Consider the following 12,298-nt stretch of genomic DNA (forward strand, 5'->3'; position numbering starts at 1 on the left):
CCTACTCCAACAAGGCCACACCTACTCCAACAAGGCCACACCTACTCCAACAAGGCCACACCTACTCCAACAAGGCCACACCTACTCCAACAAGGCCACACCTACTCCAACAAGGCCACACCTCTTAATAGTGCCACTTCCTATGGCCCTATGGAGGTCATCTTTATTCTAACCACCACAGAAATAATTCAACTTTTCTGGAATTAAACCTCCATAAACAAAATAAAGAACTCAAGCTGGCAGTCTTATAGAAAGCTTCCTATATAGGAAAACAGAAAGGAGAAGAATACACATGATCAAAATATGCTGTGTGCATATCTAGAATTCTCAAAGAAGTAATAAAAGTGTTATCATTTTTAAGAAGACACGTGCTAAGCCCTACCATACAAAATAAGACAAACAGTGATCTGTTGGCATTTGGAAAATATTGAGATCATAAATGGCCTTATTGCATATATTATAAGGTATGAGTGTGTACTGTTTTATTCCTATGAACACCACTAATAGTTCCTGCCAACTAGAAACCAAAGAAAGCCAGAAATGATGAATCATCAAGTTCTTCTATCAGTTTCCATGACAAAATACAAACTGTGCAAAGCACTGTAGGAGAAAAATCAAGGAAAAAAAAAAAAAACCTCCTAAAATACTATTTTTCACAAGACTTTACCCCTTTAAATGAACATCTAATGCACATCACACGTTGGAATTTTCAAAGTACTTTCATATATAGTTACTGGTTTTGGGTTTATTTTTTTCATTGAACGAACTTAATGGATCAGGAACCTAGAAATATTTTCACTAATTTTTTTTATTTATTGTTCAACAGTGTCAATAAAATGTTGACTAAGTTAACATATACAGAATATATACAATACTTACATAACACGTGTATAAACATATTGCAAACCATATTTTATCACAATGCACAGGTAATTACATAAGCTCAACGCGCCCAACATAAAATCGTTTTCTCCCCCAGATCATTCTGTTTCACATCCGTACTGTAAATCTGCTTCCCAGCAGTGACTGCAGCAGTTCCCAGTAGTTCCAGGGAAGGCAGGTGCAAGGGGCCCTACTGTAATGGAGAAAGGAAGCACTAACATTCTCTTCTGGTTATTCAACATCCATTTTTAAATTCCCATCTTATAATGGCTACTACTACACAGTAGCGAATATACTTTAGTCGGAAGATAATAATCAAGAACATCCGGTATGAGGTCGTCCTTGAAAGTGATAGAACTCAGCCATGAATCCATCTTGTCTTGGGCTTTTCTTCGGGGGGGAAATCTTTGGTAACAGTTTCAACTTCATTGTTTACAGTGAATGGGTCTACTTAAGTTATTTTTAGCATCGGGGCTTATTTTTGGTAGATGAGGTGCTTTGGAAAATTCTTCTACTCTGGGTTATCTGGCTTTTTCAGAATAGTAACTTTTGTAGTAATTTCTAATGGTGTTCTGAAACTCATTCAAGTCAGTAGCAGTGGCACTCTTCTGATCTCTCATTAATTTGCATCCCCCTCTTTTTATTTCCTTTTTGTCAGATTAGCTAACAGTTTGTCTTTCTTTGGCTGACTTGGTGGAGTTCTCTTTCAATCTAAATGTCTTTAATTCTTCTCTAACCTTTATTATTTCTTGACATCTACTATATTTAGGGTCCTCTGCTTGTTTCTGGGGAGCCTTGAGGTGCATCATTAGGTTATTTATTTAGTGTTTCTCAGATTTTTAACAGGAGAACTCATCAGTATGAACTTTCCTCTTAGGACTGCCTTGGCTGTATCCAGAGGTTCTAATAGGATGTGTTTTTGTTATCATTTGCCTCTGGGAATTTTTAATTTCCTCTCTCATTTCTTGGATGACCCAGTATTCATTCAAAGGTATGTTGTTTAGTCTCCAAGTATTTTTTGGTTTCTGTTGTTTCTCTTAATGTTCATTACTCGTTGTATTGCAACATGGTCTAACAGGAGACATGGAAAAATATTTGTTATTATGATTATTTTTTTGAGATTTGACTTGTGATGAGATCCGTTTTAGACAAGGTTCCATGTGCTGCTGAGAAAACTATACATTCCTCATTTGTTGGGTGGAATATTCTGTATACATCTATTAAGTTCATCCACTATATGCTTTAGCTCTGAAATTTCTTTGTTTTTAATTTGGAAGACCTATCTAAACATGAGGGTGAAGTATTCGAGTTCCCATTAGCATGTGTCAGGACCTATATAGTCTTTTATATCTTTTCATGTTCGTTTTATAAAATTAAAGGTTCTAATCATTGGCGTATAAATGTTCGTAACTGGTTGTTTCTCTTATTAATATGCATTTGCTCCTTTTATCTCTACTACTTGGTTCTGGGTTGGAGTTTACTTTGTCTTCTATAAGAACAGACATGCCATCTTATTTACATCTTCTGGTTGCTTAGCAGGTTCTTCTCTATCCTTTAATATTAAGTGTTTGCATATCCTTTCTGGTTCTTAGTTTGCCATCCAGTCCCTTAGTATCTTTTTAGTGATGGGTTGAGGCCATTTACATTTAAGGTTATAATAGAAAGAAGTTTGTTATTTTCTATACATTTGTTTTATTGTGTCAGCTAGTTTTAAGTCTACTTGACACATACTAGAGACATTTTAGAAGTGGGTATCTTGATTATGAAAATGCCTGACCAGACTGGCCTGTGGACAAGCCTGTAGTGCATTCTCTTGACTGCGAATAACGTGGGAGGCCCAGTTCAATTAAAATAGTGCTACCCCTGGGCCGGTGGTCCTACGTGCTATAAGAAGGCCAGCTCAGCAAGCCACAATAGTAAGCCAGTCAGGAGCATTCCCCTAGGTTTCTGCTTCAGCTTCTGTGTACAGGTTCCTTCCTGTAGGTTCTGCCGTAGTGTAGTGTCTTTCGATGACGGACTGTTATATGGAAATATATGCAAAATATATGCAAAAAAGAAGAGACTCCTTTCCTCTCCAAGTTGCCGTGGTCATGGTGTTCTGTCACAGTAACAGAGACCCTAAATCAGGAACTGGTACAAGGAGATGGGCTTTGCTGTGATCATCCTCAGGTTGGGTTGGGGAGGACTGTGGAAGGAGTTTGGAATGTTGAGCTGGAAGAGCCACTGAGTGCTCAGAGCTGTGCTGTGGGTGACAGAGCTGGAGAAGCCCCAATGTTGAGCCTCAGAGGTCTGACTCTGAGCTTTGCACTGTTCAGCTTTGGCTTAGCTTTGATTTGGAGATAACTAACTATGCCCTGGTTCCTCCCTTTTGGAGTAATAAAGTAACTTTAAAAAAAAAAAAAAACAGGATCCCACAGTTAAGAGACTTTGAAATTTTATAGAAACTTTGGAACTGTACAGAGACTTTGGCTATTCTAAAGAGCATGAATATTTTAGACAGATTTTGGAAACCTTAGAGAAACTTTGGATATTTTAGAGAAACTTTGAATTTTGAAAAGGACTTTTAAAGGATGTTTTAAAGAAACTGAATTATGTAGGCTAGTTCTATAACAACTTAATACATAAGCTTGTCATTTTGGAGAAGGGAACTTCAGTTGAGAAAATGTTCCACTAGATTGACCTGTAAGTCTGTGGTGCGGTTCCTTGACTAATGCTTGACATGGGAGGGCCAAGTTCACTCTGAGAGGTACTTCCCCTGAGCAAGGGTGGTACCAGGTTCTATAAGAAAGCAGGCTGATCGAGCCGAGAGGAGCAAGCCGATAATCAGCAGTCCTCGTGACCTTGACTTCAGTTCCTTCCTCCTGGCTCATGCCTGGCGATCCTACCCTGACCTTGCAATGATGGACTGTGGTGTGGAAGTGTAAGCAAAGAAAACCCTCTCCCCAAGTTGCTTTTAGTCATGGAGTTTTATCACAGCAATAGAGGCGCTAATCAAAACAGGTGACGTACTATCTCAGTGGAGTCCCCTCTCTCCTGCTCCCGTATTAGTTTTGGAGGTCTGCTGAGTTGCGGTGTTTGCATGGGTATCTCCTCCCCAGATGGAGCGTGTTTATCTGTAGTTATGCTATCTTCCTCCCTAAAAAGTTTCCCGTAAGAACTCTCTGCAGTGCTGTCACGGTTGGCATGAATTGCTTTTACTTGTGTTTGCTTTGAAGTCTCTTCTTTTCTCCATCAATTCGGAAAGGTGGCTTTACAGTATTTAACATTTTTTGGTTCACGGTTGTTTACTTTTGAGCCTGAAATCTCATTCATTCTGGCTTTTATGATTGCAGATGAAAAGCCAGGAGCAATTCTGATATTTCTGCCTTCATGTTTAAGTTGGTGTTTTTCTCCTACTTTTAGGATTGTCTCTTTGTATTTTTAACACCCTGGGTATAATATGTCATGGAGGATTTCCTCTATGGTCATGTCTACCTGGAGATCTATAAATGTCTTGTGTTTGAAAGCCCATTTCTGTGAGTCTCTCAAGTTTTCTCCTGCAATTTCACCAGGCTGTGTACTCCCTTCAGTTTATCTCTGCTCCTTCTCCGACGCCATCAGTGCTTCAGTCTGGCCTGTTGATTGGAAATATTGTTCATGGGCCTTAATTTTTTCCTCATATATGACTGATAGTATTACTGTCCTGGCTCTGTCATTCTTCTGCATGGTCTTGTCTGCTAAAGATAATGTCTCTTGTGGTTTTTAGCTAGCTCCTTCAATGGCTCAATCTCCTTGCTAATTTTCCCCTCCATATTTGAACTTTCATCTCCAATTTATTATTACCTGGTATGTTCACTTTGGAGACTACCTTGTCAAGGTCATGGGTAGACTTCCATAACTTACTCGTCTGTCTGAGTCTTCTCTGTGATGGCTAATTCTTTCGAATACTAAGACTCTAAATCCTTTCTCGGCATCTCCCGGGTTCTGTAAATTTGATTCTCTTACCCGGGAACTGGTCCCTTGTTGGCAGGTCACGAATGGTGGTGGCAGATGCTTTGTATTACCTTATGATGTTTGATGTACCTGCTGAAGACCTCATGACAACTCTTCTTAGCTTGTTCCATTAAATAGGAAGTTAAAAAAAAAAAACACACTACCAAATTCACTCTATGAGACCAGTATTATCTTGATACCAAAAACCAGGTAAAGACACTATTTTAAAAAAAAAAAAAAAACCTACAGTCTTTGATGAACACAGATGGTGTGGTGGTTTGAGTAAGAATGGCCCATATAGGCTCATATACCGAATGCCAGGGGATGGCATTGTTTGCTAGGATTAGAAGGATTAGGGAGTGTAGCCTTGTTGGAAGAAGTGTGTCACTGGGGTGGGCTTTGAGACCAGACCCGACCCACTCTTACTTTTTCTGCCTACGGATCAGGATATAGCTCTCAGCTACTTCTCCAACACCCTGCCTGCCGTGCCTGCTGCCACGCTGCACACCAAGATGACAATGGATTAAGCCTCTAAAACTGTAAGCAACCTGGCAATTAGATGCTTTATTTCATAAGAGTGGCCTTGTTCATGGTGTCTCTTCACAGCAAGAGAATAACAAGATACTTGCAAGTAGAATTCAGCAACACATTGAGAAAAAGTATACATTATGACCAAGTTGGCTTCATTTCAGAAAGGCAAGGTTGGTTCAGTCTACGTAAACTATTGAACTCATCTGAATCAATGAGAAATCTCCAGTCCAGCACTCCTGCTCTCACTTGCCCCACTCCCTCCAGAGTAGTTTTCAAGCAGCAGCCACAGTAACCTACATCAGACGTGAGCAGGCCACATCAGCCTACACCCAAAAGTACCAGTGCTTGCCCTACAGTAAGACAAAGCCACAACTCATTGCCCTGGTTCACTCAAACATCTGCATCCCGCCCTTGCAGTCTTAGCTCACGAGCTTCTAGCTCAGCATGCATCTACAACACTGGCCTTTCAACAGAGAAAACACCAGCGCTCCCTCACCAAGGCCCACACACACAACACACTTTTCTGTCTGTTTTTCTGTCTGTGTGTCTCTCTGTCTCTGTCTCTCTCTGTCTCTCTCTCTCTGTCTCTCTCTCTCTGTCTCTCTCTCTCTGTCTCTCTCTCTCTCTCCCTCTCTCTCTGTGTATGTATGTATATATGCATATTGTTTAGTAATTATTTCTCTGCCACTAGAATATAAGCTTATAAGCTTTATAATAGAATAACTTCTGTCTAAGTACAAGATCTGTGGTATATAAAACAATGTATGACTTAACAAGTAAAAAGCTATTATGAGATAAATCATTATAGGGGAAAAAGCCACAGCTTCCCAGCCTGCTAGATGAGACAAGGAAGCAGCCTTCTCCCATCATCCTCTAACCCCTAATCACCTGCTGTACCACAGCTCCAATCCCACACATTTCACCTGCTTTACAACTCATACATTTCTCAGAGCTTAAAGATCTGAATCCCCTCACGGTACAATCCCCTACAACAGCACAGTTATCATCCACCATTCCTAAAAGTTATGAACACAAACCCTGAGACCCAGCCATGGCTGTAACAGCTGCGAGTCAACCTGTGCTTGGCTGTGCTTTTCTCATCTGTGTAATGTGGATGGATTACAATCCCTGTCTGCCTCGGAAGTTTGTCTCTCAGAGAGACGGTAAATAACAAAGAGTGTGAGTGGTAAACAGTGTAGAAGAGAAAGTTCCTTTCTTCCCCATAAAAGCTGTCTGCAAGGCAAACTTATAAAAGGAACAGGAAAAAGACTCGAGAGTGTTTTCAAGCTTGGTAAAACACCGTGTCGGAATGAACTCTGAGGCACTAAGGGGTTTCTCCGCTTGCCTCTGCAGTACCCTCTCCTCCATACGCTCCTAACAACTCACCATGCATTTCTGGGGAGGAGATTACAATGTGGGAGCCTTTGGAGTCTCTCAATCCCATGAATCACCAAACAAAGTGACAGAATCACAACCCTAGGCTAGCAATCCTTTCAGCCATGGTAATTAGCTAGGTATACAAAACAGTTTGATAATACTTCCCAAAATCTGATGTATCCAAGCTGCACCTTGTACTCCCTCACAATGTGAATACATTTGGAAATGGGGTCACTGTGGACACACGAGAGCAGGAGGCCTTAACCCAATATAACTGGTATTATTATAAACAGTAGACATTTGGGACACATATAGATAATTCCATGTGTAAACTACAGTTACATTGTCACAATACCAACAACTTGGAGAGAGACTCGAAAGACCCTTCACCAACAGTTCAGAGAGGCACAGACCTGCTTGTACCTGAATCCCAAATTTCTACCCTCCACAGTAAGGAGACAATGAATGCTTCTTCTAAGGCCCCAGTTTATGGTTCTTTGATAGAGCAGCAAGTAATACATGTGCCTTAAGCCATTTCAAGCATAACAAATATGAAGATAGAGAACGGAATTCAAGTGCAAGAAAAAGATGCTTGTGTGGATGCCATGTTACAGGGATATGGCGTCTGACCCACTTCTGCTACTGTGAGAAAAACCAAACCAAGGACAAAACACTGAAACATCTGGAACACTGCAGCAGACACTAGTGTCACTCATACAACCACTGGACTTCTTGAGTTTATGGACTGTGGTGGTTTGTATATGCTTGGCCCAGGGAGTGGCACTATTAGTAGGTATGGCCCTGTTGGAGTAGGTATGTCACTGTGGGTGTGGGCTTAATACCCTAGTCCTAGCTGCCTGGAAGTCAGTCTTCTGCTAGCAGCCTTCAGATGAGATGTAGAACTCTCTTTCTATCTTTCTTTTTTTTTTTTTTTTCAAGATAGGGTTTCTCTGTGTAGCTCTGGCTGCCCTGGAACTCACTCTGTAGACCAGGCTGGCCTCGAACTCAGAAATCCACCTGCCTCTGCCTCCCAAGTGCTGGGATTAAAGGCGTGCGCCACCACTGCCCGGCCGAGATGTAGAACTCTCAACTGCTCCTGCACCATGCCTACCTGGATGCTGTCATGTTCCTGCCTTGATGATAATGGACTGAACCTCTGAACCTGTAAGCCAGCCCCAATTACATGTTGTCCTTATAAGAGTTGCCTTGGTCATGGTGTCTGTTCACAGCAGTAAACCCTAACTAAGACAAGGACTAACACAGTCCATTATTGGTTAAGATATCAGACTTGTTTCTATGACCTGCGACTGGTGAAAAACCTGGTGCGTACTACAATCTCTGCAACAGGACGATCAGGATGCTCTCTGCCATTAGAAACAGGGGTGAGGGAGGAGCCTCACTATGGCCTCAAAATCGGTACCAACATCCCAGAAGCTTCCGAAAACACGTGGTGATGGTTTTGGTGACATTGGAGAATAAGAGCCACTGCTAGGATTTAGTGGACGGCATTTACTGGTGTCCTGGAAAGACTGTGTCTCTTTCACACAAAGAAGTGCTGGCCAAAGCATCAGCAGAGAGATGGACTGAAAACCAAGAACCACAGAAGAAAGAGAGCCAACCAACAGGCAAACAGGTCCACAGCAGTGACCTCGGTGTTCTTATCTATAAAGACATTCTGGAACAGAGAAACAAAGAAACATTTTAAGAGCATCAACTCTAAAAAAGCTTTTTAATGTATCACGAAATTAGAGATGAAGAAAGAATATCAGCAGGTAAATACCTAATCACGGCTGAGGGTTTGACTCGGCAGTAGACCATGTGTTAGCACACACACAAGGCCCTAGATTCTATCACTAACAACACACACACACACACACACACACGCATATTTTCATGAAAAAAAGTTAAGTATTAATATGGTGTTTCCATAAACTGTCTCCACTAAACAGAAACAGTCAATATTTTAGCCCTATAGGTTATGCTAACCTAATTGAATGATGGATGCTTCAATGACCACAGAGTCAATAATAATAATTTATACCAGAAAACACTACAATTTTAACTCAAAAGAAAAGCTTGCCACATGCTTACACAATTTTCATTACAGTGATTGTCCTTTGATTCTGAAGTACTCCTCAACATTAAGTACAAAAAAACACATAAATAACAAACTGACCTAGATTAAAAGCCAAGTGTCATCACTCTGAAGTAAAGGTTTCAACAAACTGAATCCACTCTCATTTGTTCAACACAGCTCCCCTGAAGGTCACGCAACACTGGACCATTTACTCAGCAGCAGCCTATCGCTGTATATAATACTTAAATATAAACACTTTCTCCTAGGACTGAGGGCACAGCTCGGTCGTAGACGACTCCCTAGCAAGCACAAGGCCCTAGGTTTCAACTCCCAACACTGCAAATAAGAAAACCAAAACTTGCTTCTACAATGCCCTCTGCTGATAAAAAAAAAAAACAGCAATTCACAACAGTAATCTAGGGGTTATTTCCACCAAAGGCCACAATGCTTTAAGGGCCACATACAAAGCCCATCTCTAAGCAAACACCATTTAATGACTAACCCAGAGAGGCCACTGCCATAATTAGTCAGTTAACCATTCGTGCTATTAGAAGAAGCTGAAACAAAACCAAGTGTGGAGACTAACACATAAAACCTTAGGGTATTCCGCAATTAACATAATTCCAGAGGCACTCTCAAATGTCACTATGAAAATATTAACTTACTCCATAAAAGAGCACAAAACAAAATCACCAGGGATTTATAATGATGTCAAATGGGGAAATAAGAGGAAGCACTTACTGCCAGAGCCTTAGACAGTGTGGCTCTAAACTCATTCAGGATAATGGCCACGATGTCCTTAAGTGGCACGTAAGCAAAGCCATCTTCCAAGTAGACTTTCCTTCCTCTGAACAGGTCCAGAGCATCAGCAAAGGGGACCTGGGATCCAAGTAAAACAGGGAAACAGGTCAGTGCCTGTTGGTAAAGACCCTACATCCCCAAACCAAACCCACTCGTCCTGGCAGCTCCAGAAAGAGAGAGAAATTTATTCCTCACAGCCAAAGCATTAGGAAGAATTAACAGCATAAAAATAAATGTTTCAGAGGCAATGTTCCAAAGGACAATAACGATAATAAAGAGCCAAAACAGAAGGTTTTCTTTTTAGTTGTAACCTACATATTTCTGAAATATAAACACCGAAATTCCAAACCTCTACTTTAAAATCTTTAGACGTGCTATGTTTACCTCCTAACAGATTGAGAATTGTGTGTCAAATAGTGTTGCCCTACTTTTTATTTTTCAACAAGTATCGAGAGTTCAAAATTACTTGTAATGAAAGTTAATTCCAAATCTGTTTCTCTGAGTTTCTGCTCCTCCACTGGAGAAGCATACAGAAAGAGCTGCCCTCAACACTGACAACTGGAAACAATGAATGACCCTTCAGTTTCGCTGTTAGAATCTGTTGTAAGTATGTAAGGATTTGTTATAAAATGAAACAAAGATTAAGTACTATGAATTAGCCCACCAAAAACATAATATGATCATGCCTGACTGTGAGAATCATCCTTCTGGAAAATAGTTTTCTCATTATTTTTAAAATGAAGTAAAAACTTAAGGTGAACGCTTCCTTAAGTGTCTCAGGCAGCTGTGGAATCCACATGACTGTGGTTTGGTGTATCTGACACCTCATGCTGACCATTTAAATGCTTTCTATTTTGTTTAATTTTTACATTATGTCTATGTGTGTGTGTGTGTGTGTGTGTGTGTGTGTGTGTGTGTGTGTGACAGGTCTGAGCACATGTTAGGACCTGTTCAGGGTCTTAGAGCCCTGGAGCTGGACGCACAGGCAACTGATTTCTGGGAATCAAACCAGAATCCTCTGGTAGGGCAATGTGAGCTGGTAACCTCTGAGGCATGTCTGCAGCCTGAGATCATATAGACCTTTTAGCTAGAAAGCTTTTGACAAATGTACTGCTTTCCATGACTACAGCATAGTTCATATCCCCAAAGGGTCCATAATTTATTTAAGGACAGGACAGGAAAAAATACCTGTGGAACGTCAAACAGCTGCCCAGGGAGCCATGCGAGCTACAGCGTCCAATAGGTGTTCACAAGGCACAGCATAGGCACAGGGAAGAAGGGTCAGTGCAATGCAGGCAGAAGCAGACCAGCATTCAGAAGCAAGCTACAGCCCAAGTCTAGTACCTGCTCTCATCTGCTACCAGCTTATGATTTAGTGACTGAAATAAACTCCTCTGAACCTCAGAGGCCCAGTCTGTAAACCTGGGAAAGGGAAGGAACATGGAAGCTAAATGACCCTCCCATGTCCTCTGCTGTAACAGTCCAGGCTGCTAGCTTACTGTGGTGGTCACAGAGCAAACAAAAATGCCCAAGCAGAAGCAATAGATGCTGGGATGGTCCAGCAGTGGGAAATGCGTGGTGTAAGCCAAATACCAGCCCCCATATCCTAAGGTTCAGGAATGCCTTCCCACAGGAAAGCAAGTAGGCTTATGGTGTCAGATAGCCCTGAGCCAAGGCGTGGATAAGGGCCCATGAACAGCCAAGGGGGGTTCAGGAAAAGCACCAGTTAAAGACTATTAGAGCCACAGTGAGGGAAGGGAGGCCTGCGTCATACACAGGAGCCTCAGCAATGCCCAGAGGCTTTTCTTCTACAGGATGGCCTAGGGCAGAAGCCCATCAGAGTGAGGAGGGTATCAGTGTGAAGCGCAGCCCAGCACTTAGTGTGACAACAGATGTGTTCACACCAGGAAGCGGCTGTGGTGATGAAGGTTTACATACCTTATACACTGACTCCGCCTCCCACTTGACCCCACTTAGGCTTGGAGAGGATGCCATGATATCCTGTTCCCGAAGGCTCTTCTCCTCATCACTGATCTATGACAGAACACAGTTTATGCGGAAATTCAGTTTCTTTGGTTTCAATAAAGCATTTGCCCACTGTAGAGAACATTCCACACTTTTATAAAAACATGCTAATACTCTGATTATCTCATCATTAGTTCCAATGATAGCTAAATCGTTCTTATCCCTAAAGAAGGCAAAACGTGGAAGAAAATTCAACTTTGATATTCTCCGAGGTTTTTTCTGCCAATATTTGAAGATATTCATTCAGAACAACAACAAAAAAAAGTAGCAACAAAAAAGAAGGGGGTGGGGGCTGTAGATGTAGCTCAGTTGGTAGATTGCTTACTTAGTGTGACTGCATTCAGTCCCGCAATGCATAAACCAGGCTCGGAGGCCTGCTTATGCCAGCACACAGGAGGTGGAGACAGGAGGATCAGAAGTTTAAGGTCACTCTTGTCGACATAATGAATTTAAGATCAGTTTGAGCAACATAAAATAGTCTCAGAAACAAAACTAAAGGACAAGGGAAGTGCAATAATCAGAGTAAAGCCAGGCACAGTGAGGCCTATCACCTCAGGGTAAAGCCAGGCACAGTGAGGCCTATCACCTCAGGGTAAAGTCAGGCACAGTGAGGCCTATCACCTCAGGGTAAAG

General features: G+C 41.6%; 1 protein-coding gene across 2 annotated transcripts in view; it reads right to left on the reverse strand.

Annotated features, from left to right (window-relative positions):
* The window catches only part of Prim2 (DNA primase subunit 2), a 205,486-nt gene that overhangs the window by 153,934 nt on the left and 39,254 nt on the right, over nt 1-12,298 (reverse strand). For both annotated transcript variants that reach the window (XM_028775407.1, XM_028775408.1), the window contains exons 6-7: nt 11,579-11,674; nt 9,581-9,718 (exon numbers count right to left, since the gene is read on the reverse strand). In XM_028775407.1, coding sequence (XP_028631240.1) covers nt 9,581-9,718; nt 11,579-11,674 — 234 coding nt within the window. The remainder of the gene's footprint in view (nt 1-9,580; nt 9,719-11,578; nt 11,675-12,298) is intronic.

The sequence above is a fragment of the Grammomys surdaster genome, unplaced genomic scaffold, assembly GCF_004785775.1.
Source record: "Grammomys surdaster isolate TR1022 unplaced genomic scaffold, NIH_TR_1.0 255, whole genome shotgun sequence".
Taxonomy (NCBI): Eukaryota; Metazoa; Chordata; class Mammalia; order Rodentia; family Muridae; genus Grammomys; species Grammomys surdaster.